The sequence below is a fragment of the Zonotrichia albicollis genome, chromosome 4 (genome assembly GCF_047830755.1).
Source record: "Zonotrichia albicollis isolate bZonAlb1 chromosome 4, bZonAlb1.hap1, whole genome shotgun sequence".
In the NCBI taxonomy this organism is placed as follows: domain Eukaryota; kingdom Metazoa; phylum Chordata; class Aves; order Passeriformes; family Passerellidae; genus Zonotrichia; species Zonotrichia albicollis.
Genome location: NC_133822.1, coordinates 51,346,791 through 51,374,149, shown reverse-complemented (window position 1 = coordinate 51,374,149; position 27,359 = coordinate 51,346,791). Strand labels below are relative to the sequence as shown.

General features: G+C 38.0%; 1 protein-coding gene across 2 annotated transcripts; it reads left to right on the top strand.

The window, feature by feature from the left end:
- Positions 1-1,122: 1,122 nt before the first annotated feature.
- Positions 1,123-27,058, top strand: XPOT (exportin for tRNA). 2 transcript variants are annotated; one of them, XM_074539785.1, is made up of 25 exons: positions 1,123-1,290; positions 4,732-4,865; positions 6,662-6,744; positions 7,821-7,877; positions 9,266-9,335; positions 10,496-10,714; positions 11,292-11,476; positions 11,828-11,996; positions 13,251-13,487; positions 13,777-13,815; positions 16,341-16,403; positions 17,372-17,496; positions 18,370-18,514; positions 18,660-18,779; positions 18,961-19,055; positions 19,807-19,876; positions 20,173-20,411; positions 20,894-21,179; positions 22,393-22,582; positions 23,770-23,886; positions 23,972-24,087; positions 24,589-24,636; positions 25,549-25,620; positions 26,177-26,233; positions 26,704-27,058. In XM_074539785.1, exons 2-25 carry the CDS (start codon positions 4,806-4,808, stop codon positions 26,728-26,730), a joined length of 2,889 nt encoding a protein of 962 aa, XP_074395886.1. In that variant the 5' UTR covers positions 1,123-1,290; positions 4,732-4,805; the 3' UTR covers positions 26,731-27,058. The 2 variants fall into 2 exon arrangements, with proteins under 2 accessions (XP_074395886.1, XP_074395885.1); XM_074539784.1 differs by lacking the exon at positions 1,123-1,290 and adding an exon at positions 2,585-2,603 and having other exon boundaries at positions 26,177-26,235; positions 26,705-27,058.
- Positions 27,059-27,359: the final 301 nt, after the last annotated feature.

Here is a 27,359-nt window from a genome sequence, read left to right as displayed (position 1 = left end):
GTCACTGGCTACCGCGAGGCTGCCCCCGAAGATCGCCCCCACGCACTCAGTTCCATCCCCGTGCACTGGGAGCGGGCAGTGGCTCTGCGGGCAGAACAAACAAGTTTCTCTCGAGCTTTGGGCCCCTCACGCCTTTTGAGAGCCGCGCTGCCGTGGCCGCGGGACAGGCGTGGGTTTTGCCTCGGAGATACTGTAACAGCCTCGGGGCTGGCTCGGGTTTGTAACGCAGTTGCTCGCGTTTGGGTCGGTTTTCAGTCCGGCCGAGCGGCCCCGCGACCGTGTTGCGAGGCAAAGCCCCGAACACGGCGCTGCGCTGCAGAGCCCTTTGCGCAGGAGCCCAGTGCCACGTGTGCAGACACAGCTGGGTGAGAAACAACGCTCACTTTTAAAGTTTCAAAGGTTTATTAAACCTTAACAGAATACAAGAAGAGACTGAATAAAGAAAAATTGCAGCGCCCAGAGTACGCCCCCATACGGCCATGTGCTCGGCTACAAAATGGATACTCTGTTTTTTACATCCTCGGCCCCCTCCAAAGTCTTGACAGTTTACTCCTTCTCTGCCGTCCATTGGTGGAGATCACTTTCCTACACCTCGATTGGAGGCCAGGTGTTGCCATGTCGCGCCTCCTACTAATAAGCCTGCCTTTCCTAAATGCCCTGGCTAGTGACAGCAATACTCGGGGAAAGGGAAGAGGACTGTGGGGAGAGCATACCAAAATAACATAACTATACATCGATAAAACTTCTCTTAACGTACACATAATGCCCATCTCTTAATTCTGAGAGCCAACTATCGCATTAGCTATCTACAGCAGCTGGATTCCTCCTCACGGACAAGAGCACGCCAGCCCGGGCCCTGCCCTGTGTGCGTCCCCAAGCCGGTCGCTCCAGCCGCTACTGCAGAACTCGCACTGACGGCCGAGCCCCGCCCCGCCGCCGTTGACACGGCACTATTTCCAGACACTGCAGGCAGTTCAGGGGCGGCCTGGGACAGCCCTAGTTTATTCCACCGCTTCGGCTGGTTTTACAGCGGTGCTGGCGGTACTGAGGCGGGGGTAGGACTACGACTCCCAGGCTGTTTCGCGGCCGGTGTACATCCCGGCGTGCCTCGCGGCCGGCCGGCTTGGCGGAGAGGGGTGGTCCTGCTTGGTCTCCTCCTCCTCCTCCTCCTCCTGCCGCCAGCCGAGGCGGCGCGGCCCGGCCCGGCCCGCTCCGCTCCCTGTGCTCGTGGCGGCTGCGGAGCTGTGGGGGTGGGCAGGAGCCGGCGGCGATGGAGCACTGACCGGGAAGGTACCGGCGGGGGGACGCGGGCAGGACGCGACACGCGGAGCGGGTGACTCAGCCCGGGGGGGAAGGGGCAGTGTGGGCTGAGCTGGCGGCGCCTGCGGGCTCCCGCGAGTCCCCCGGCCGGTTTCCTCAGCCCAGGGCCGCCCCCCCACCAGCCTAGAGGCTCTGGGAAAGGGGGAGAGGCACCGCCGCGTCCGCCTGGCCCAGCTGCTGGGGAACAGCGGGGGCTGCAGCCGACCGGGCCCCGCCGGTCCCGCCCTGCGGGTGCCACGAAAAATATCTGTGCTTTTTTTTCTGCTAATGCACGCTGTAGTCTGTGGTGCGGTTCTGTTCGCGGGAGCTGCCGCCTCGGTGGCTGTCCATCCGCTATGGTTCTGGTGGGGGAAGGAAGAAATCGTAGGACGGCAGCGTGAGGAGAGGGAGGGAGGGACCTCCCCGCACTTCCATATTCCGCTGGTCGCGGCGTGGTCGGAGCGGCCGTTCCCCAGTGCGGGTGCTGGGTCCCTGCCTGCGGCCCGGGACGGCGCCGGGCAGGTTTCAGGCCAGGCCGGTGGCTGTGCCGCGGAGCTGAACGCGGTGAATGCCCGAGCGCCCGGGTCGGCTGCGCTGCCGAGCCCTGCTGGCTCTCCGCAGCCACCGGAGACCGGGCTCTGACCGCGTCTGGGGAGGGGGCGAAGAGGCCTTGCTCCTTACCGGAGTTCCTGCCGGTAAAATTGTGCCTGAAACTAAGACCTAATGTCACTTCCAGAGAGAAAAACTTTTCTAGTCCAGTGGAAAAGTTGTCGAAGTAGCAGTAGTTACACAGTTGTTGGCTTTAACCGCCTGTTAGGTCAGTGTAAAGGGTCTAGAGCCCAAAGAGGCTGTAAATATGCCCAAGGTTTGCGGCAAACAAAACCGCAAAAAAGACTATAAAAGATGAATTTTAATGTCTTTGTTTTATTAGAGAGAAAACTTGAGGAAATTCAAATGAGGCACACCACTGGCTCCCCCTGTGTTACCGCATCTTGTAAATACTTAAAATGACTGCTGAACATGAAGCTTTTTATAATGCTGATTGTTCCCGTGGTTAGCATCTGTAGTTAAAATGCTTTGAATGCTTTCATTATTGGGGCATATCTGGATTGAAGTTACACACTTTGGCCACGTCTGTGTTGTTCATTGGGGAGTCTTGCCCAATTGAAGTGGGTTGAATTTTTTTGTTTTTCTGCCTCCTTTACACTATGAAAACAGCCTTTACTGTCAAATGTGCTTTCAGGTATTTAGTAGGGGAAAAGGAGTAAATTATTTTGATGTGACATACCTGTATGACTTTGCTGGTAAGGAACTGCAGCCTTCTAATTACTGTAAGATGAGTTTGCCACCTGACATGGTGTACTGCTTAACAAATAATAATGTCTAAGTAAGACAATACTTTCTGCATAGCTGCATATTAACTATTAACATTATCTATTGTTTTTTATAAATAAAACTTGCTTTAATGACATATTTGATGTTATAGCCAAGTGCATTTTGTGAATTCTTAGTACTACTAAAATCACTGTTCGGTTTTGCTTTTGAAGTGTAACTGGCTGGTTAAGTAGACACGTGGCAGAAAAGCTACCTGCTTAAGTAAAACCATGAGGCAAGAAAAGCTATTTTATTAGTTTTCTCAAGGGCTCATTCGAATATTTTATCTCATTAATTATCTTTTAGAGCTGGCTAGTCAAGATGAATCTGAGAAAAGGCTATATGATAGAAGTTGAAATTTTAAATGCACTCATGAGGCATTTAGAAAATCAGGAGAACAGTTTGGTATTGGTGTTAGCAATAACGAAGGAAGGGAATACATGTTTGAGTCACATTATTTTAATTAGTGAAATTTGTCACCCAGGTATAAATCATCTGCCCAAAAGACAAAAATGTACTGATACCAGCAGATAAATATGCAAAAACCAGTCTCTGTATATTAAATAGTTGTGTAACTCTGGACCAGACCCTAATCAAAGGATGCAATAAAAAAAAAATCATTTTTCCCTACAGTATTTTACCTTTTTTTAGTCTATCTTTTCTAGGTGTTGATTGTGGGGAAAACAGATTGGGGGCTGGGGCCGCAGAGGGAGAAGACTCAGCACAGCAGTTTAATCCCTAAAGGTTCTGCCCCTGAGGGGGATCACAGTGACTAAGGCAGTCTGTGAGGCCTTGTTTGCCAGGAGTCATCACTTTGTTCCAGACTTTCTGGTTTCTGTACTGCCAAAACCTGCAAATTTTTTTGTATGAACTCAATTTTACTTATTAAATTACTTTTCATTATGCATAGTGTATTCTGTCTTGACTTTGGCATAGTGTATTCTGTCTTGACTTTTCTATAAAAGTCTGTTACCACGTTAAATTTTGGGCTCTCCTTTTCAGTTCTGCTTGCTGTTGCTTGTCACTGTGCCACCTTTCTTCCCATGGGGGAGGGTGAACAGTAGAGCTTGCACGAGACACAATACTAAGAAATTAGAAGTTCTACCTATGGGTATGTAGGCAGCTTGGAACCACAGCTCCTTTGTATTTCATCTCTTCCTCTTGTCTCTTCCTTTCCCCTGCCTCCTACATACTTACATAACCAGGCCTGATTTCAGGCCTAATTAACTATGTTACCATGGCTGGGGGAGGTGGGGCAGAGAACTGAAGGATAGATGGATTTTTGTCCCCTCTTGTTATTTAACAGCATCCTATTATTTGACAGAGAAGTTTTAATTTTTTAAATTCTCTGTGTCTTACTAGAGCAGTGCAGAACAGTCCATAGCAGCATGCCATCTTTAGAACATTTTACTGGCTCAATTGTTAATTTTACACTGAGTTTTCTAAATAAAAATCATTGCTAGTGAATAAGCACCCATTGGTAGGAACAGAAAACTTTTGCTTAGTGTGGTGTGTTTTGTGCTTAATTTCTAAGACACTTGCATGTGCTTGCTTTAGAAGAGAGACCTCCTAATGACTTTGCCCCCACCACTGGAAATACTTCATAAGTGGGTGTATGAAGCATCTTATCTATATTGGAGTTGAGTAGAGATTCTTTTTTGGGTTTTTTTTGTAGTTAGGTTTGTGGTGGGGAAAAAAACAGTGGCCTTTCATTTAAGGAGTAGATTTGTGCTTATGTTGTATCTTGCTGAAACTTCTGCATGATTGAAATTTGTATTTAAGTCTTTCAGCTGATTACGATACTTAATGCCATCTTCCTGTTAACCAAGTTCTCTTTTCAAGAGCACTGAAATATATGGAGACTTTAAAGTTCCCTTATTCAGTACTAAATACAGTACTGTGAAAAGTTGATTAAAGGACTTAGAATTTGTACTGTAGCATTCATGTTTAGTTGGAGTACATTCTTTGAGGTTTGTGGGCCACCTTGTGTGATTGTTGCTGTCCTGGTTTTAATTTTACTTGTTCTGCCGAGCAAATAAAATTTCTCTTTATTTGCAGATGATGGTATTTTGCCCTCTAGAAGCAGTGGGCAAAGCAGTTAGGAGCAGGAAACAACGAATATAGCAATAGACATGGATGAACAAGCCCTTTTAGGGCTCAACCCAAATGCTGATGCAGACTTCAGACAACGAGTATGTAATTAATTTCCTCTTCTCTCTAATAACTGGAGATGGTATTGCAGTGCAAAAAATCGAATGTTTTCATGGGCTGGCTGGGGGTTTGTTGAGTTTGTTCTGAGAGCCAAATGCGTAGGATTTGTGGTGGCAAGTACAGAGCCAAGTCATGTTGCAAACATGTAAGGTGAGGGATGTGTATTATCAATTCTGTTACATTTCCGTTTGATTTCATTTAACATGCATAGAATTTAATTTTCTGAACTCTCACTGTTTTAGTTTTTTCAGTTCTTTGTACTTGTTGCTAAACTCCTTACATAGATTCTCATAGAATGAAAATCAACCACAAAAACCAATTTGCTTGAAATTAGCCTGTTGATTCTTAGATGTTTTGAACTCATCTTAATAGGTTTAGTGTCATTTTAATGAAATATGTGGATTTAATAGTAGTGAAACTTGTGTAATTGTACAGTAGGTTAAGAAAGTAATCATGATATGTGGGTAACATTTACTGCATAAGAGATGATCCTATGAAAAGACATTATTATTTAAATAGCTATTTATTGAGTAATTATCTCTGCTAACTGATTACCATGTTGATTTAACTGTCTACAAGATAACTTCTAGTAAAATCTAGGAATGAGGATGTTGATACCGTGGTTTTGTGTTCATAAAACAGATCGTGGAATGTTTACAACAGTTACAGATTTGCTAAGTAGCCTGTTAAATATGTTGGTTCTGGGTATTTGTCCTTTTTAAAGGATGGATATAGCTAATCTTTAGTGATCTGTCAATAAAATATCACGAAAATTGGAAGCTTTTAGATTTGGCCTTTTGCCTATGCAGTCTGCTGAGTTTTGAAATATTTCATAGCAGAAGGGAACCTACCTTTTCCACAGTCATGTAAGATGTAGCATAAGGGAAGTATCAAACCATTTCTAGTAAAATAATGCATCAAGAATAAGAAAATCACTGGTACTAGCTACAGGAAGTGAATTCTTATTTTAGGACTTAGTTCTGAATAAATACTTTGGGAGATGACTATGGTTAATGGAAATCTTTATGAACTAATGCAAAAAGCAGCCCCTAAAAATATCCAACAGCCAAACCCCCTTTGAAATACATGCATTCATAGAATTGAAATAATGTTGTTAATCTAATTTCTGCTTCAAAACTTGCTTTACTGTTCTGTATTACAGGCCACACTGAGCCTTAAAGCAAGTAAGTGAAATTAACTGTTGTCAAAAGCTGCTTAGGAGTCCTGATAAGTAACATGATTATTTAAAATTTGGTAGAGGTTTTCTCAATTTCTGTAGATTATGTACTGACAGTTGTCCAGGTGGTTAGTGTTTGAATGTTTTACGAGCTTGGAGCGTTGAATACAAGCAAAGTGGTGCAACAAAACAGGGAAATGTTTTCAGTGAAAAATCTAAATTACCACTTCTTTAGAATGTGTGGAAAGAATTGTGACTTGGATGTGAACTTCCTCCTAAATGGAAAGGCCCTGAGCAAGCTGCCCTGCTCTGAATGTGTCTCTGGAGTTCCATCTAACCTCAACACTTCTGATTCTATGGCTTCCATATTCAAGTTACAAAAATCTTTGTGTTGAATGTGAAGTGGAAATGGGTACCTATGACATTAGCATTTGGAAAAAAGCCTGCTCGGTGTTAAGGTGATTAGGGAGCCACTGGAGTGTATCCAAACAGTGTTGGTGTTTTGAAGAACAGTTGTTTAAATACAAGAGAAAGTGTGAATGAGATGTATTGCTATGTGCTTTGTTCTTTTTAAAGTGTAACTTACTTTGATTTTTGCAGGCACTAGCCTACTTTGAGCAGCTCAAGATATCTCAGGATGCTTGGCAAGTCTGTGCAGAAGCATTAGCTCAGAGTATATACAGGTAATGTAACTAATAATTTCTTACTGTCATTAGTAATACGTGTGGGTCTGATTTAGCTGAGCAGCATAATAGGCAAACTAAATTGTTGAATGTTAATATGTCTTTGTACTATTTTTAGTATCATAGTGATCTGTGGCCTCTGTATAAAGCCTTTCAACAAGGAACAATGTATAAATTAAACTCCATAGTAATTTAGGAGCCCAAAGACTGCTAGGTTTTGAAATTCTGAGGAAAAGTGCTGAGAATTGCCCCCTGTGAGACTGTAGACTGTATATGCTGTAATATCATAAGTAGTTCCTTGCCCCAGTTCTATGGACTAGGCCATCCCATTTTTCAAGTAGCATAGAGTGTGTAATCACCACTATTTTTGCACATAGTTGTGTATTTACATCAAAAATACTAGGTTGTCACTGTTTTATGGAATAATTCAATTTGGAAAGAAATTGAGGGGTGCAAATCTCCTGAATAATAGCAGTAGTTTATAGGAATGCTTTTTTGAAAATAATTTATCAAAGCTACTGACTCCATCAGAATGTGCAGTAATTAAAACCACATAAGATTAGAAATTATAATCTTTAAAATATACATGATGGTTGTTGCAAGTTTTAGATAATAAGATGAAAAAGCAGTGTGGATAACAGAGCGTGTGGAATGTCTATGCTTAATCTACACCCCAGTTTGTCTTTACTCTGCACCTTTGATTTTTAAGGTGCAGAGTACAATTTGCACTTAGTGTAGTAGTGGGCCTCAAACATCCTATTGAAGCCTGACAGATTTTTGTAAGGGCAGGATACTGTATTGTAGTTTTGTTTATTCAATACTGAAATCAAACCATAACAAACAGGTGGCTGTAGAAAAAAAGACTAGTATCAAACATAAATATTAGCTTACCAGTTGCTCATTTCTACTAGGTTGACTGCTCCACTATTTGCCATTTTTACTTTGAAGTAACACTAAGAGCAGGTTTGGTTTTTGTCTGGTGCCAAAGGGGCAATCTGATTGTAATATTTGAGGAACTTTTTTCTTCACAGAAATGTGAACCTTATTGCTTCCAGTAACAGAATTTTCTTTTCTAGTGATGATCACATAAAGTTCTTCTGCTTTCAAGTTCTGGAACATCAAGTTAAGTTCAAGTGAGTAATTTTACGTGACACCATCCATATACATCCGTTTAATTTTCCCTTTTTATTTTGCTTGCAAATGAAATAGTATTTGTTCCCTAGTTGATTGATGAGGTGTCTGTAGTTTGGTGCAGAGAGCTGTCTTGTATTTCTTCCCTTTTCCTTGGAGAGGTTTTGAGCAGCGTGCTGTGCTTTCAGCTAGTCTAACACATCTATGGCCCAATGCAGACCCAGTTAGCAAGGACTGCTTGCAACTTAACTGTCCCTGTCTGGAGATTCAGGCCTTACTCTGTACTCTCACTGATTTTTGCAGCTGTGCTCTGTACTGAGCCCTGGACTTCAGACAGAGCCCTATTCATTCATTGGCCATGGCAGAGATGTTTAGAAAGTAGTCTTTTCACTGAGTGGTGGTTTCATAGAACCATGACTCTAGGGAAAAATACTTTTAATAATATGAATGTCATTGCACATAACTGTGTTTTTTCTCACTTTGGGCTCCCTTGATCTGGAATTGAGCATTATGGAATCTTTGAATATGATTGTGATGGCTTGTATTACACTGAACTGGTCAGGAATTTAGATAGGAATAAGATGTATTTTGTGAATGATTTTTACAGTTTGATATGAGTGCAAATGTAAAACACTTTATTTGCTTGTTCTTGTTTCCTGGTGCTTATTTTCTTTCAACATTTTCGGTGGGGTGTTTTTTTTCTTCTCTTTAATGAATAGTTGGCTGTGACTGGAACACTGGAGGCCCATTCAGCAGTCATTCCTATTAAGGACTTTACAAGCCAATAGCTAGCTCTCTTTGCAGTAGAGTATTCTCAGCTTCACTAGTCCTAGCAGGGGTATGACTGGTTTTTGAGGTGGGCTGGATATAATGTCACAGTTTGCCAGGACTCTATGTATGACATAAAGCAAAATTACTTCCTTGGGTTTTTTGACATAAGGCTGATAGTAAATGTAGTGTAGGTCAGATCAGTGAAGGACCTCTTGTACTCAATAGTGATAGTCTTCAATGTGTAGTGAACAAGTTCAGGCATATACAGATGTCTCTTCCTTCTCCCTTTGGCCTGTGCTGAAATGTTTGTTTTTATCAGGGTCATATGTCCTGCCTCTAATAGAGCAGCCTTCCTGCAAAATTTCAAGCTTCTACTCCAATATAGGAGGCAGTAATGCCTCAAAATGTGATCCATTACTATGGGTAAAATGTTTTTTATCTTTGCCTTTGAGTCAGAATTTTAACATGCAAATAGCTTTGTAAATTGCTGTCCTAGAAACTTTTCATTAATGTTCATGGGGAGCATTGCATACCATATAAAAGAGTTTTTGCTTTGCTGAGTGTTGGTGCTTGCCATGAAGCACAGTTGTATTTTGACCTCAGTATTTTTTTGTTTCAGATACTCTGAACTTAGTGAAGTCCAGCAGCAGCTAATTAGGGAAACACTCATAACATGGCTGCAAGCACAGGTATGTATGTTCTTCACTGCAGTCTTACATGTTAGGCTTTTAGACTAACATAGGGCATTGAGTGTGGACTAAATGTTTAATCTGTTGTTTGAGTAGAAAGATGGCTTCCTGAAGATATTTGGTATCTGATTATTAAAGGTTTGTGAGAAACTTTTAAATCAAGTGTTGTAAAGAAGTCCATACCTGAATTTAGTATTGAATAGATAATTCTTGCGTCAGCTAATGATTGTGGTTTAATTTATTATGTGTGAAATAAGGTGTATTAAAAGTTCCCCTTTAGAGAGGCATAGTACAGATTGCTGATGTTCCTGAGTGTCTGGAGGAGAAGCAGGCCTGCGAATTATTTTTCTAAGACCCTACTGAGTGAACTCCTGTCTGCTTGGAGTGCTGGCAGATGTTTATCACTCCTCTGTGATAAACCATGTTAGTACTGTGGCAGAGTATGAGCTATTCTTTCTTGTGGATTAGTTACTGTAGCCAAAGTTGTAGTATCGGCCCCACCCAGGAGTTTGCAGTCAGAAGTATCCACTGGTTTGCCCGTACCTGCCATTATATAGCGCCCATTGCATTTCTGCACCAAAGATAAACATAGTTGCCGTGTAGAAAACTTAACAGTAGGAAATGGAGTGTAATACAACTTTAAAAACAACAGATGATTTTGAAGTGGATTAAATTGCTCTTCTCTTTGTGGCAAACTGTTCTGTTTAGGAGTTTCTGAAAGGAAAAGGAGAAGAGGTTGGTAGTGGCGGATTTTTTTTTCCCCGTAGATTTAGGAACTTCCCTTTTTATTTGTAGCAGTAACATCTAACACAGGCACAAGCTAGCTACAGGAGCACTGTAACTTTCACCAAAGTGGCAAATGATCTTTTAGTCTTTGAGTAGTTGTGGTGGTTTTGCATGGGAGGCATTTATGGAAGACACTTAATGTCTTGGTACTGAATGAAAGGCTTAGGACTGTATCACCCGTAGAAAACATTTTCCCTATTGCAGGACACTTTACCCAATTTTTCTTCAAATTCCTTGGAAATGTAAGGGCTTATTTATTGGTCTAGGCCAGGAAGAGAGGTAGTATATTAACTACTACAGAGAGATCAACAAACCTGTAGGATTCTTCTCTAATTTATTGAGAATATACAAATGAAATGTCTTGTCTCCACCAGATGCTGAATCCCCAGCCTGAGAAGACCTTTATTCGCAACAAAGCAGCACAAGTCTTTGCATTGCTTTTTGTTACTGAATATCTCACAAAATGGCCCAAGTTTTTTTTTGACATTCTGTCAGTAGTTGACCTTAATCCACGAGGTGTGGATATGTACCTCAGAATCCTGATGGCTGTTGATGCTGAGCTCGTGGACCGGGATGTTGTTCATACATCAGAGGCAAGTTATTATTTTGCATGAACACTTGTTTTAAAATTTTAAGTTCTCTTACTTTAATTAGACCAGGAGGTTTTTAGATATGCTTTTATCCTGTGGTAGTTCTGCCTTAGACATATTAGGTGGTTTAAATTCAAAATATTATGTTTAGCTTTGTTGTTTAATGCTTTTTATGGTTTCATACTTTTCAGCTAATTTTTTTTGCTTGAAAGCTTGCAAACAAAAATTAATCAACCAGGTTTGCCAGTGTAATGCTAGACTGACTCATTTTTAAATGTTAATGTTTTCTAGTGCATGTTTTTAGGGGTCCTAACCCCTTAGAAAAGTCCATTTAATGATTTAGAAGACTACTCTTCTTTTTCTGCCTTTTCTTTCAATTTTCAGGCACTGTGGATAATAAAAGGGAAAACTTAGGCTATTTTGGCTTTATTTGTTGGAAAGGAAAGAAACATTGTCTTTGGGTTTCTGATTTAGCTTGCTATGACACATGATGTCTGGCATCTGGATACAAAAATGCTACTCATTTGACAAGATGCTGATCTGTGACAGGACTGATGTTATCCTTTTTCTGTATTGATAGGAGGCTCGTAGGAACACCTTATTAAAAGATACCATGAGGGAACAGTGCATTCCAAGTTTGGTGGAGTCGTGGTACCAAATCTTACAAAATTATCAATATAATAACTCAGAGCTGACATGCCAGTGCCTTGAAGTAGTTGGAGCTTATGTATCCTGGATAGATTTGAGCCTGATAGCCAATGAAAGGTAAGAAGGTTTTTATGGAAAGGGTTTGCAAAAATCACCTTGGCAGTGTGCTGACTGTACACAATGAAATATATAAAAGTCCTTCAAAGATGACTTTTAAGTCATCTTCGGAGTTTTGGGAGTTTTAGGAGAGTGATTGATTGTTTTTGCAAGCCAAGCTGATATAATGGCCAAACTAAACACTACCCTGTTTGCTGTGTTCTCTTTAAAATGCATAAAATGTTGGGTTTTGCCAGTACAATAGAAAGATAATTGTAAAAAGAGATCATTGTAAATATGCACACAAATAATGTAAAGCTTCTATACAATGTTACTTTGTATATATAAAGCTGAATTATTTTTTCTCTGAAGGTTTATAAATATGCTGCTAGGTCACATGTCTGTGGAAGTTCTCCGGGAAGAAGCCTGTGATTGTTTGTTTGAAATTGTAAATAAGGGAATGGACCCAATTGATAAAACAAAACTGGTTGAGTCTTTATGTCAAGTATTGCAGTCTGCTGGCCTCTTCAGTATTGATCAGGTTTGTGTACTGATTTTTAACAATAGGAATGAGTCATACGTTTCTGGCAGTTTTGAAATAAGTTGATGCACAGAAAATTATAAAACAGTCCATAAGTTAGAGGGAAGTACCTGTGCTTCTGCATCAAAACTGAGCACTTCTTACAGTTTTCTCATACTTAAATTTAAGAGCTTGTTATTAGTGTTCATTATTAATTTGAACACACAGGGTTTCGTTCTAGAAGCAGGGTATTATGTAACTCCCTGTTCTGTTCCTCTCCTAAAGCTTGTTGTGCTTACTGTTAATTCGGCTTCTGTGTTTCCTTGTTTTGGATCTTCCCTCCTGAATGATGCTGCAATAGGTATTGTAGGCAATATAGCTGATCTAATGTCTCACCCTAAAAAAATCTGTGCATAATTAAGTAGGGCAAAAAGCTTTCTTAAGGACACGTATGCTGTTTTGCACGTGTGCAGCATCAAACATGAGGCTTGAAATGCTTATCTGTAAGCTGGAAAAGTGTACCTACTAACTAAACACACATTTTCTGGCAGTTGCCTTGTTTAAGGAACAACTGTTCACTCCCTGCTGTGGAGAAAGAGCAGCCAGTCCTTATGAAGCTGTAGTTCTTTGATTGCAAGGCTTTAAACTCTTTTGAAACCTTTGTCAAGTTTGTATTCCTACTAATATAAATCTTGCCTTGGTCTTTCTTGGATAAACTTGTTATTCTTTCACTTTTGTCTAGTTATGGCAGAGATCAAAATGTCCTCTTGAGGTGGCTGCTTTAGGGGTATTTCTCGATTCTGATCAATGTATTTCTGCAAAGCAAGCCAGGAATACTTAATATTAACTCACTGTAACAGGCAATACTGAAAGGTACTTGTTATCAGTATTTCTGAAGTGAACTGCAGCTGGTAACTCTTTGAAGTTTTTCCACAGATAGATTTTCCTCTTATACAGCCTAGAATTTATGGTAGGCATGTGCTGCTGCTTTTATTTTAAACCTTATTGCTGTAAAGAGAGAAACAAACAAATCTGAAGAGATGAAGCAAGCTACTGTTGTGTAATGGAGGACACACAAATCTGGCATTGCTTTAACTTTTTTCTCTCTCCATTCCCAGGGGGAAAACAACCAATTGTAGGCAATTGGTAGTTTCCAGCTAGGAGACAAGTGTTGGTTTAATTCTATATACTAGACATGGGTGGTACAGTCTGTAATCTTATATTACTTAAACATAAGCTCTGTTAGTATTTTTAATCAGGTGTCTTTTCTTGCAGGAAGATGATGTGGATTTTCTGGCCAGATTTTCTAAGCTGGTCAATGGGATGGGGCAAGCATTAATAGCTAGTTGGACTAAACTGGTAAAAAATGGTGATATGAAGAGTGCTCAGGACACTCTACAAGCTATTGAAGCAAAAGTGGCTCTGATGTTGCAACTTCTAGTTCATGAAGATGATGACATCTCTTCTAACATCATTGGCTTTTGTTACGACTACCTTCACATCCTGAAACAGGTAAATACATCTGGCTTCAATTTAACACCAATTCTGACATAATTTCATTTGATTTTTGTGGGAATGTCTCATACTGACTTGCAAAATGTTTTTTTTACTAATTAGCATTCTGTTTCTTCACTGCCTGTGGTTATGCTATTTCTGTGGTGTTGTTTAGAGATCTGAAGGAGTTGAGTTAAATCTTGTGTTAAGGGGAAAGGCAGATCATATGGCTGTTAAAAAAGCAAGTCTTAGATGGTAGTGAAGGAGTAAGAATGCAAAAAAATAACGCTTGAATTTTATTTTCCAGCTTTCTGCACTTTCAGACCAACAAAAAGCTAATGTAGAGGTAGGTATTTTTTACTACAGATCCTATACTTCAAGAACACATTAGATCAGAATGTTTCATTTTGCTGAAACAAATAATATTTAATTTTCATGCCTCGGTGTGTATGTGACAGTAATTAAAAGTAAGGACAATGTGTTCCATCTTTTGCTAAGTAACTACAGTTGTTTCTTTAAATAGTAAGCCTATATTGGATTGTGTATGAAGATGAAAGCTATTCTAGAGCTGGTCTTCCCAAACAACCCTTAAGTATATGCTTGGCAAGCTCCTCTGCAGGCTATACTGTTCAAAGAATATTTTTAAATCAAACTTGTTTCTTCAAGTTTTTACTTTTATTAAAACTTGCCCTTATTCCAAAGGATTGGAAAAAGTCTAGGAAGGATTGTCATAAATATAACTCTTAATAATATAAGTTAAACTTAAGAAAGAAGCAAAAATTGAGAGATAACAATTGTAATTATGAGCAGTTATATGTTAAACATTACATCAAATATACATTAGCTCAAGTCAGTAATCTCAAATTTATATATAAAACATGAAGTTCTTGTCCAGTTTTGGAGGTAGTAAGCCTATATGGATTTTTCAGTCCTGTCTGCACCAGTGTAGATGTACTGATTTGGATGTTGAACTGGTTAGATTGGTGTAGTTATTTCGTAAGTTCATACAGCTAGCAGGTTTGATTCCTTTTCCTTTACAAAGAAAACTGAATTCTGAACCTGTTCTAACATGACAAGTTGAATCTGGATAACTGCAGTGTAGAGAGTCTTGATTTCCTTTTGTCTAATGTTGGTTTAATTTGGATTAGGTAACACAAAAAGCGAACTTTGATAATAGCACTGAATCTTTTTATTTTTGTGACTGTCTTTTGTTGTTACAGCTAGATCAAATAATGTTACTACTGCAGTGTACTTAAGACACTGAAAGCTGGAATATATTCCTACCCTGAAATATGTTGGTTTAAGTTGCTTTCATACTGGAGATTTTCTTGTTTCAAATATTTCTTAATTTTACTGAGCACTTCTTAAGGATTTGTGTTAAATGGGGAAACAATTGTAACAATTTTTTTTCTTTGATCCACCTCGTAATAAGAAAGTAATAGGAAATAGTCTAAATCTTATTGTTGTTTGCCTTAAGCTTTACATGTTGGGCTTAGCAGCATTCCTTTAAAGTTTTGCATTTTAGAGTATACACTTTCAACTTGTTCATTATTTGAACAGGAAAGAAAGGAGGCTTGTTTCTTGTGCCTCTGAAGTTTCAAAGTTTTTTCTCATCAGCAGGATCGTATTTTTAGTTCTTAGAATGGCAGATCTTTCTAAACATTTTTGGCTACAAGTGTATTGCATTAATGTTTTGCAGCTATTTTAATTCTTAAATATCACTTCTTACAGAGAAGCAGACACTTCTCACAGGTCATGGTGACACTTAGTGTCAAGGTATCTATTTCTGCAAGACAACCAAGAATTTCACTTCAGTAACTTAGGTTTAATCCATTGGTCCATTTTGGTGTTGATGAATTTCAGGTTTTGCAGTTAAAATGAAAGATAGTAATCATGGTTTATTTGTCAGAAGGTTTTTTGTTTCATTTTGTATCATTCAGACTTAAGTAGAGCTAAGGTCAAGCCTTTATGGCTGCTTTAAGATGTACCAGCAGTCCCTACTAAGGTTATATTGCACTTTATTGCTCTAATTGTCTGACAGCTTGCTGCTGCAAGTTATGGACAAAGTGTAGAGAGACCTTCCCATTGAGTGACAAGGTGCAGAAGGGGGCCCCTTGCTTTCTAAACTCCTCTAGGGAGAAGTCTAGGTGCAGCTGGATCCAGTCTGTCTCCCAGACTTGGCAATGTTTATGTATAAAGGATTGTGTAGGTAAAGCTTTTTGCAACTTTGTTCTGCAGGATTAAGGATAGCAAACCAAATCTATAAATGATTGATTTTATTGATGTTGATGATAATGATTACACTAAAAGACTCAAATCAGAAGTATTTACCACATGCAATGGTACTACAATATAGTGACTGTTTCTTGAAGCAATGTTGAAACAGCTGTGTTAAAGATGGCAAAACAATTTTTGAATAAAGATTGATTTTACACACACCAATTACTATGAACTATTAAAGAAGTTGATGTTATACCTAAGCTGACTTATCCCTTTAAAAAGGTTGTCCAAGATACTATTTTAGTTTCCTCTGCCTAGTTCAGTCATCTTGATTGTTTTCCATGTGAACTGAGCAGCACAAATTACAAGCAGGAAGTAAAGCTTGATAATACTGTCAGAGACTGAGAGCTCCAAAAGGTCTATGCTGTCTGTCTGGAATAGCATGTGTATTGTTTGGATGTAGTCCATCCATCTAATTTTGAGTTGGACTGTTAACTTCTGCTAAACCTCTGAAAAGAATAGTTTAAAAGGGGTTAAAAATATTTGTAAACACATAACACTAGCTACAGTGTTTTCTTTACTGTATTATTTTTCATGATTGTTTCTTATAACTGGTCTACTTCTATGCTTAATGTTCTGTTTTTATCCTAGGCAATCATGTTGGCTGTTATGAAGAAGTTGACATATGATGAAGAATATAATTTTGAAAATGAGGTATTGTGTTGTAGTAATAAACAGACCTATGCAACTTAATTATATGTAATAGAACTTGCTCACACTTAAAATACATATTTTTCATAGACTAAAGATTTAAAGGTAGGAAGTAAGGTTCCATAGGCTGAGGCTTTTTCCTGTATGGAAAGCTTCTAGACATGTCTGCATAGGACAAAACAACATAGTAAAAGTATATCCAAGCCAACTGAGTTTACAATATTTGTGGCTGTGTTTGTACAGAGCTATTCCAAGCCAAGTACAGCTGTGCTGATAACTAAACATAGCTGTTGAGGTTCAGTGCAAATTTGCATGTTTCTGCATGTCAGTTCTGTCTTGCAAAAATACATGAGAAATACTGTGTAATGAAACTCAAAAGAAGTGCCACTTGAGCTACTGGAGACAGTCAAACCTCTGCAAAAATGAGCTAAGGGTGGAGTAAGGTCTTTGATTTAATTTTCCTTCCATGCTTAACATCTCTATCAGCCAACAGTAATGACTGAGTATGTGGGACAGACTTCGTCCCAGCCTGTTGAGAGAGCAATAGCCTTAAAAGGGTTAACTTAAGCTGTATCCAGTCCATCATAAATGTTGCCAGTCCAATTTAAAAACTAAGCTAGAGGCTAAGAAAGAATGTCTTTGAGGAGTGAGTCAATTTTTAAGAATTGCGTTAATAAGGCTTTGCCAAACGCATTTTCTTTCTTGTATTTTTGGCTTGTTTTCATTTTGGAAAGCGTTTTTAGTATGTTTCTGGACAGAATGCGGTGATTCTCAACATACTATATCCAGCCATAAAAGAAGCCTGCTGTTATGCTGCAAGAGCACTGGATGAGCATTACTGAATTCTCTGAGTGTGCTATACTGGTTTTGTATGTACATGTTTTTGCTTTGGGTGTATTTGTCTAAAATAGTTGTGGGTGAATTTAATCATGAAAATAAAGACTTTACTGATGTGAATTTTTTTTTGGTAGGGTGAAGATGAAGCAATGTTTGTGGAGTACAGAAAACAGTTGAAACTGCTGCTGGACAGACTTGCTCAGGTTTCACCAGAATTATTGTTGGCATCTGTCCGCAGAGTTTTTAACACTACACTTCAGTAAGTTGGGGTTTATAACTTGATTTGTATGAAGCCTTTTGGGCTTAGGTTTTTATTTTGCTTTTGTAAGCCATCAGTATGTAGTGAAATGTGTGATGCAGCAAGGTGAAGTCAGTTGACAGAATGAGCTCATTACAACTTAATGATAAATACGGCTTCGTATCATCTGTTACTCAGCCCTCAGAAAGAAAAAACTTTCTCTTTGTAACCTTAAATGGTAGCTTTTCTTTCCTAGAGGTGTTTCTGGATCTTTGTCACTTACCTACACGGCACCAGCTGTTTGCAGAGGTGCTCACTTTGCCACATCTCATAAGAGTGTCCTTCAGGTGTAAATATTATGTATTACTTTTATCAGAAAAACAAAGTTGGATGAGGGAAAAAAAAAATCTAAGTGAAGTATTTTTGTAAAAAAAAAAGGGTAGATCTAATCCTGGAAACTGCACACAAGTAAAGAAACATTACTAGTTCCCTGGCTAGGAGGAGAGTTTTGTGTATACAAATAGAAATCCAGTATTGTTAGTGGCTACCTTGTACCTTAACTGAGTCTCTTCTTATGTGAAGCTGAATGGATTGTCCTCGTGTCATAGTAGGTGTGTTTTGTATCTAAATAAACACAACAGAAATCTGTAGCTTTCAAGTGGAAACTAGCAAAAGAAAGCTGGTGATCTGATGAGAAGGTGGTATTTTTGAGGATAAAGTCTCTCAGAAGCATCTTGAATAACTGTCTGAGCCTTCCAGTGTTTTATTAGTTTAAATCTGTTCTTTTTATGCTGTGCATCTGAAGAAGGTTTAAAAGAAAATATTAACATGCTATAATCATGATTATTTCATAAAGTACTTAAGACCAACATGATCTTCATATTCTTGCCCTAGGAACTGGCAGACCACCCGATTTATGGAAGTAGAAGTGGCAATAAGGCTGCTGTATATGTTGGCTGAGGCTCTTCCTGTATCTCATGGTGCTCATTTCTCTGGTGACGTTACTAAAGCTACAGCTTTGCAAGACATGATGAGAACGGTGAGCATGTCTTGAGAGCTTTTAAAAAGCACCACTAAAGCCTAGAATGTTTCAGTCCTCATGGCTCGTTGTAATGACCAGCATATGCTGCAGTTAGGTTTTCTAAACAGCTAAAATACTAACTTGCTAATGCTTTTATTTGTAGCTGGTGACTTCTGGTGTTAGTGCCTATCAACACACATCAGTGACCCTGGAATTTTTTGAAACAGTGGTTAGATATGAAAAATTCTTTGCTGTTGAACCTCAGCACATTCCAACTGTACTAGTAAGTTTTGTCTCATTTACATTTTTAACTAGGTGAAACTAGTTAAGTTCTTTAGACTTAAGAAATTTTCCTATTCTCTGAAGGTTCCTAAGGAAGCTGGGTTTCTTAACTTGTTGAATGATTACATTTTTCCCCTGCTTTGCTTAGACACTGTAAGACTGAGATGCTTTATTGATTACAGATGGCATTTTTAGATCACCGTGGTCTTCGTCATACAAGTCCCAAAGTACGGAGCCGAACAGCTTACCTCTTTTCCAGATTTGTCAAGTCTCTGAAGTGAGTAAATAAATGTATCCAAATGGCACTGAAATGACTGCATACAACACTTCTGTGTGTCCCAGTTGTCATTGGAACAGCCTAGGTTTCAGATAGACTGCGATGAAGTAAAATACCGAAGCAGTGCTCTAGCAGCATTGTTCCACAGTGTAGCAGTGGAAATATTTGTCACAGAACAAAGAAGTGGAATACATATGCCTGGTTTATTTTGATCAGACATTAAAGCTGATCAACAATATAAATGCCTTTTCTACTCTTTCTCAGTAAGCAGAACTGAGTGTGAGAGGATCTAGAGACTTTCAAGAGGAACTATTCCCTGTCCCTAACTAAATTTTGAATTCTTTTGGAGTTTATACTGATGAAGTTTACTCAGTGTATGAGTCTGTTGAGCAGTCCTGTCCTTTTGGTCTTATTTCACAGGCATGCATTTCATTTAGAGGCAGAAGAAGCTCAGAGATGGCTCAGATTTCAGTATGCTTTTATTTTTTCAGCTGTTCAAAGCACTTCACTCAAATGATGTATATTTTTAAAAAATTAAAGAAATGGTTATTTCCTACTATGCCATGTATTTATTTGGCCTACCACTAGCATCATACCTATAAGCCAGATTTTTCTTCAGCAATGCTTTGATATTTAGAGGGGATTCGTATATGGAGAAGGCAGTTTAGCACCAAACTTCACAGCTTACATAAAGTATCTGTAAAAATGAATGTGCTTCTTAGTAGTGTTATGTACTTGTGTTTTACTTCAGTAAGCAAATGAATCCCTTCATTGAAGATGTTCTGAACAGAATACAAGACCTGATGGAACTTTCTCCTCCTGTGAGTATTTGCACTAGGTTTTTTTAATGAGTGAGGCTTGCACTTAGCAGTGTGCCTGAGTACTTGCTGAATTGTAAGCTTAGCATGTAACCTTGGCATGCAGACATTTAAGCACAAATAATTGTCCTGCTTTTTTGTGTGAGATCACTTGCACACCTTGCTTTTGTACCTAATTGTAATCATCTTGCTTATGTGGGTTTCTGGGAGTATAGGGTAGAGATGGGTGTATATATAGAAGGCAATAAAGCCTTGATAAAGGACATTTAGTCAATTATGCCTGTTATCTTCCATTGTAGGAAAATGGCTACCAGGCGCTGTTAAGCAGTGATGATCAACTTTTCATTTATGAAACAGCTGGAGTGTTAATAGTTAACAGTGAATACTCTGCAGAAAGAAAACAGGTTCTGATGAGGAATTTGTTGACTCCGCTGATGGAGAAGTTCAAAGTATTGTTAGAAAAACTGATGATGGCACAAGATGAGGACAGACAGATGGCACTGGCTGACTGCCTCAATCATGCTGTTGGGTTTGCTAGGTAGGTACAGCACAGTAACACTCTATGTTCCTGGTTTGAGTAAAAAGGAAATACAAAGGCTTTACAGGGAGGAGGGGACTGAGATTTCTATTTATTTACCTAGAAAGTCATCCGTGGTTGTGGAATTTCTTGTGATAGCTGAGAAAATAAGTCAAGTCCCCTTAGAAGAGTCTGCTTTAGATGTATATATAAAGAATATTGAGCATGTTCATAATGAATCAGCATCTATTTCTTTGCTCAAAGAATTGTATGGAGCTAATCTAATCTTATGTTGTTGGTAAATTGTTAGAATTTAATTCTCAGAAACTGCCAAAGTGAAGCTCCTTCATATGAAAATATTCTGTTCTTTGCTTCCACTGGTTCATGAAATGGAGTATTGTAGTTTATGAAGTGCCTGGGTTGGAAAGCATTTGTTCTGTGTTACTGCTTCTTCATTGTACTGGAATGGGAGCTTACGTAAAATTTGATGTGTGCCTTTGCAGCCGGACCAGCAAGGCTTTCAGCAATAAGCAAACTGTAAAGCAGTGTGGATGCTCAGAGGTTTATCTGGACTGCTTACAGACGTTTCTGCCAGCTCTTAGTTGTCCATTACAAAAGGAAGTTCTGAGAAGTGGTGTCCGCACTTTCCTTCACCGCATGATTATTTGCCTAGAGGAGGAAGTTCTTCCCTTCATTCCTTCTGCCTCTGAACACATGCTTAAAGATTGTGAAGCAAAAGATCTTCAAGAATTCATTCCTCTTATAAACCAAATAACAGCTAAGTTTAAGGTATGATAGTGCCTAAGCTTTTCAGGGTCAAAGTGTTGCTGAGAGATTTTTGTTTCTAGTTCCAGGAAAACAGTTATGTGTCAGAACCCTCCCTAAAACTTAGTAAGTGTATTTTGAAGGCTGTTATTGGAAAACATTGTTTTTGATGACAGTCATATGTTGCTGGATTCACAGTGATTAAATGACTGATTTTTTCTTTGTTTCGTCTTAAATGTTTATATTGTGTAAAATTTATTTTATTTGATATTTTGGAATACTACTTGCATCACAAATTTTTCTTATTGACACAATTAACTTCATGCTCTCCACTGAAATTTTAAGCTAATGTTGCAAATTAGCTTACAAATACACAAGCTTTGAAGTGAATTCTCATCTTTTATAATGAGATTTCCAGAAGATAGAGATACAGAAGTATCAAATATGTGTATAAGGAGGAATACAGACTTATATCTGGAATAACAGATAATTAAAAATAGTCTGTGAAAGATGAGGAAGGTAAAATAAAAAAGTCACAGGAGCAAGGTGGGACAAATACCATGTTCAGGTACAGTGTTTTAAGTTTGTATGATACAGTACTATTCTTATTGTAACATGGTAAAATAAGCTTCTACAGTCTCACCTTGAATACTTTAAAGGCATAGTAAAGAGAGAATAAAAGATAAAATCTTGCTTAAGCATTAACAAATTAACATATCAGTTGCTTCTTTGTGGAATTCTGACGTGACTGAATAGCACATGCCTTCAGTTTTTCAATTCATAATTAATTTAGTGCCCTTAGCTATATTTTGCACTAAAAGTGTTGTGACAAGTTTATTCTGTAATGTCAGTAGGAAATATTTAGTAATCCTTAAAGAAAATGTCTGTAAAACCTGACCTGTTGCCAGTTTTAACATCTTAGAAATGGTATTTCAGGATATTTGAAATTGTCTGTCTGAACAGAAGAATGAAAAATCCTGAAAAACCTTTTCCTACACAAAATTATGCTAGGCAGGACTAGTTAGTTTTGTGCAAAAGGCTTAAAATAGGTGGTGTGTAATCAAGATGCTGTAATGTTCATGGTGACCCTGATGCAACTTGCTGTGTTGTAAGTAATTATTTGGAATTACTAACACTAAAAGTGTATCCAAGCTGAGAATTCTAACAAGACTTTAGTTTTAACTTCTTAATGTTCAATTTCTCTTTCTAAGCTGACACCCTCTTCTGATCTTCACAGACACAGGTTTCACCTTTTCTGCAACAGATGTTTATGCCACTACTTCATGCTATTTTTGAGGTGTTGCTCCTTCCAGCAGAAGAAAATGACCAGTCTGCTGCTTTAGAAAAACAAATGCTACGGAGGAGTTACTTTGCTTTTCTGCAGACAGTAACTGGAAGTGGAATGAGTGAAGTCATAGCTAATCAAGGTAAGGAATCCAGTTTCTCAAAGGATAGTACTATGGTTATTCTCACCCACCTTTTATTTAAGAAAATTATTAGCCCAGTTCCTGGCAAGTACTATTAACTATCTTACAATAGAATGGATTAATGGAAGCACTGTGTTCAGCTTGCCTGATTCAAATTATCTGTTGTACAGGAATTTGGGGTTGTGAAATCAAGCTATAATAGGCATATTCTTCCTTTTGTACTTTTCAGCTTAATGTGATCATTGTGCCTGTTAAGACAAGAACAATGTATCCTGTCTTCATGTGTCATTGTGCTTGTCTGGTGAATTGGAGATCCTACACTACATACCAATGTATAGCAGTGTTCAGACTGCTGGGCAACACCACTCACAGCTCCCACTATTCATTCTGTCTATTTTTGGAAAGACACATCAGTAAATCCTGTCAACTTTTATTATTGTTGCCTTATCTTGTTATCTATGGTAGAAGGCATCATGTGACTTAGTATATGTAGTTACCAGGTTTTCCCCACCTTTACTGGCCACATGCAAATTAGTTATTTTTCACGGTGGGAATTTGAAGTCAGACATCTAGTTGCTTGATACTGTAAGTGATTCTTTCTATTTAAATTCCATCAAAATGGATAGGGACTTCAGAAAGTTTAAAGTGACTCATGCAGTAAGTGAAGCTCAGAATTCCTTTTCCCTGTCCTAAAATGGTGGTAATACTGCTGGGACAGAAAAAAGTAGTGAGAGCTTTCTTGAAAGAGGCACTTGGTAGTTGTGATGGGCCAAGAAAATTTTAAAGAGATCAAACAAATAAGCATAGATGCAGCACAGAAATTTTAAATGTTTGAAAAATATCTTGTCATATGCTGCAAGATAAGCTAACTTACTTCAGTGCTGCTGAGTTTTAATTAACACTTCCAAGTTAGGTAGAGAGGACAAAATTTTTTGCCCTCACCTTTGTGTGGGTTAAAGGCCAGAAGAGCAATTTAAATCTCCAAACTTAAAAAAAAATTAACCTAAATAAGAGTTGTCTTGCATCGTAGGGGAAACTTCCCAAAAATATTTGAGATTTGTGCAAAAAAGAGCTATTTTGAAGTTGAAGCATATCTTCCAGGTCAGTATTAATATAAAATAGTGTATGAGTACCAAAACATTTTATGCTACAGTTTGAAGTAACAAGTTCATTTTAATGTGTTTAAGGTGCAGAGAATGTGGAACGTGTGTTGTTCACTGTCATTCAAGGAGCAGTGGATTACCCAGATCCTATTGCACAGAAGACTTGTTTTATTATTCTTTCTAAGCTGGTGGAGCTCTGGGGTAAGAATGTCTTTCCAGAATTCCTTTCCATCTGCTACTACCCATGAAGAAGCAATAGAACTGGAAATATGTTTTTTCTTTTTAGGAGGTAAAGATGGACCAGTAGGTTTTGCAGACTTTGTCTACAAGCACATTGTTCCTGCGTGTTTCTTAGCACCTTTGAAGCAAACGTTTGACTTAGCAGATGCTCAGACAGTACTGGTGTGTATTATGATTTTTTTGCATTCATTCCTCTGAGGCAGACTGAAGCTAACAAACCTACAATAGCCATGGAGATTAAAGATTGTCATCTCAGAAATAAAATCCTTTAGGTTTTGCTGATTTTTTTACACTTAAGTATCTGTATGATTAATTATTGAATATTGTGGTGGTGTATCCTGTAGTTTATCTAGGCTCAAAATCAATTGGAGATCAAAGTATTTAGCATTGACCTGCATTATCTATTAACTAATGTTCAGTGAAAGCAAATACACGGAGTGGTCTGTTCTCTAGTTTATTTTGGATTCAGCTGTGCAGAAGCTTTTCTGATTTTCTGATGAGTGGAACAAAACCTGGAAGCTCAAGACTTGGCATTGTGTGAGGGGAAAATGAAGGGATAATAGCATGAACTAGCCCTTGTTTTGGGTCTCATTAGGTTCTTCAGCTTTGAATAGTGAACCAGTAGACCAATGCAACAGTCTAATGCTCTGTATTACATTTCAGGCTTTATCAGAATGTGCAGTGACATTAAAAACAATTCATCTCAAAAGGGTAAGCTTCATCATACTTCATAGGGAATAACTGTCACATGTTTCTTTCTAGTGGTTTTATCAATTTCCAAAAGTTAGATACTTACTAGGATGAATTCCTACTGTATTTTTATATAAAATAACAGGATGATCATAATGCTATGCATGGATACAGGATCCAGTAGTTGTACCTCTTGATAAATGAATGCAAAATACCAACTCTTCTCATTAAGGAGAAAAATCTGCTCACTTTGTTGCTGTTCTAGTTCCAGGGCAATTTATGTGAATTGGTAAAGTTGATTCACTTTCCCTTGGTAGATCTGTTGGATTATGTTTGTATTCTGCCAGCTTGTGCAGTAACCCTTCCTGTGCTGAAAGTTATCTGATAAATATAGGTAAAGAAAACAAAAGCTGAAGTGTTAATCAAAACGTTTGTTTCACTCAAAGGTTTGGACATTCCATTTTACTATTGCTTAGTTCACTGCAGTCAATGTTACAAAAGAAGTACTGTGCTCATCTTCTCTTGGCTACTGTATTTTGCAATGGGAGTAGTATGGTAAAGCAGTAGGCAGATGCTAATACCCAGTTATTTTATTTCTTCCAAATATCAGTTAAATTAGAGTTGCCTCCATAATTAACTATCTCTTACAGTTGACATGTAACAAACTGTTTGGCTCCATTGTAATTCTTACTTCAGTGCAATTTTTAGTGCATTTTTCTTCTGTGTAACAAAAGCTACCAAATTGCAGTTGAACCTTTAATGCCAAGATTGAGAAATCCTTTTTATGTGCTAACAGCTAAGAATAAGTTAAACATTTGAAAAGCATTAATTTTCTGTGAAATGGTGATGTAGACTACCATACAGTATAGGGATATGATTTTTCCATCTGTTAAAAAAAAATGCATGAAGAAAATGTTTACTGCTTTTTTTTAGGGTCCTGAGTGCATTCAGTATCTTCAGCAAGAGTATTTGCCTTCTTTGCAAGTAGCTCCTGAGATAATCCAGGTAGGAATTCCTAAAAGAATACTGGGAAAACTCTTTAACACTTTGGTTGATTGTTAAATGCAGAGAAATGGATATTTACAAAGCTAACCTCCTTTCATCTCATAGTAAAATTTACTCAGTTATTGCATATGAGAATAGGATTAATTTATCACAAGGAGTAAAGATATTGTAAAGGTACCTTGCAAAAACAAAATTCCAGTGCATGTAACTGTCTAAGCAATCTTCCTACTTTAATTCAAATTTTCAAATTTTAACTTGAAGATATCCTTATAGATAGTCCCATTTCTGTCTCCTTAGCTAAAAGTGAATGAGATATCCTGTGTTTGAAAAAAAAACAACCCAGCAAACAAATAGTTTTTCACCCTAGAGTGCATTTGGACTATCATAGCCTTTTACAAATTTTTATCTATAACATGCTTTTCTTCAGTTGTACATGAAGGAAAATACAAATGAATACCAATGGCTTTACATATGAATGTATCTCAGGTTGCTTTGTTGCTTCACTGAGTTACTTCTTAGTTATTGCTTTTAGTTATTTCTTTGTTTTTTCCTACAGGAATTCTGTCAAGCACTTCAGCAGCCTGATGCTAAAGTTTTTAAAAATTACTTAAAGGTATAAAGATTTTTTTTTCTTTCAATAGCTTTTAGTTCCATACCATTCAGTCATAGTAGTGACTTGGAGTAAAACCAAAATACTGAATTATTTAGTAGTTTTCAGTAGATTCCTATTGGGAATCTCAAAGGAGCAAAGCAGTTAATTGGAAAGACAGAACAAACTAAAACCTGCATCTATAAAGTTGTCGCTCATTCTTAGCACCTTGCTATCTCAGTAGTTTGATATTCTTGTGGCTTTTGTTCAATAGCTGAAAAAGCAATAATGTGATCCTATAATTGTAGAGACTGTTAGATAATTTTTGAGGGTGTGAGCATAAACAAGTAGCACAAGTCAACCCCTTAAACTTAATGTGTTAACCAGTATGTTAAACACAAAAAATAGCTCTGTCAAACAAATTCTCTTATACCTCAAGCATTCCATGTCTTACATTTCCTTTGTTTTAATTTTTTAAAAATAATTTTTTGCAGGTTTTTTTCCAGCGAGCCAAGCCCTAAGGAAAGTACTGGAATCTCATGTACCTGTTTCCATAACGCAGAACTCTGGTCCTTAATTTATAAAAATGCTAACTCTTGTGCCATTCAAACTGGTCTTGTTTTAAGAAATGTTGCTTTGTGCTCACATCAGTACATACTTTAACCTTCTGCAAAAAAGAAATGCAAATTCCCCACTTGTGTCTCAGACATGAAGGTATGTGACAACATGAAAAATTATCTGTATACACAAACTTTTATTATGTATAGGATGAGTTAAGCTTACACTGTAACACATACAGCAAGGAAATTACACTTATTTTTTAAATTAAATGAATTAAATGTAAAAATACCTTCAGACCATAGCAATGGTTATTAAAATGTGTACATTTTTGATACGGAGTAAAATGTTTTAATAAGACATAAAATTCATTTGTTCATGTATGGTGACATGAAAATAAAACAATCAAAGTCCTTCTTGTAGATAGTCATTTTATTGAAGTTGTCTTAATGATAAAATATATATATACCTCCTATAAAACAGATTGGTGTAATAAATGATTTCACTTAAAAGTAGCATCTGGTTCTATCGTTTTTTTTATATGAAAACAATAAAATTTGATGCAGTGAAATGTCTAAGTCTCTCTGAATCA

Excerpts from the sequence above, each read along its gene's own strand:
- XPOT (XM_074539784.1), top strand. The coding sequence starts at position 4,806 with ATGGATGAACAAGCCCTTTTAGGGCTCAACCCAAATGCTGATGCAGAC. Across the intron at positions 13,816-16,340 it reads AACAAAAAGCTAATGTAGAG|GCAATCATGTTGGCTGTTAT; the intron begins GTAGGTATTTTT and ends TTTTTATCCTAG. Across the intron at positions 22,583-23,769 it reads TGAAGTCATAGCTAATCAAG|GTGCAGAGAATGTGGAACGT; the intron begins GTAAGGAATCCA and ends AATGTGTTTAAG.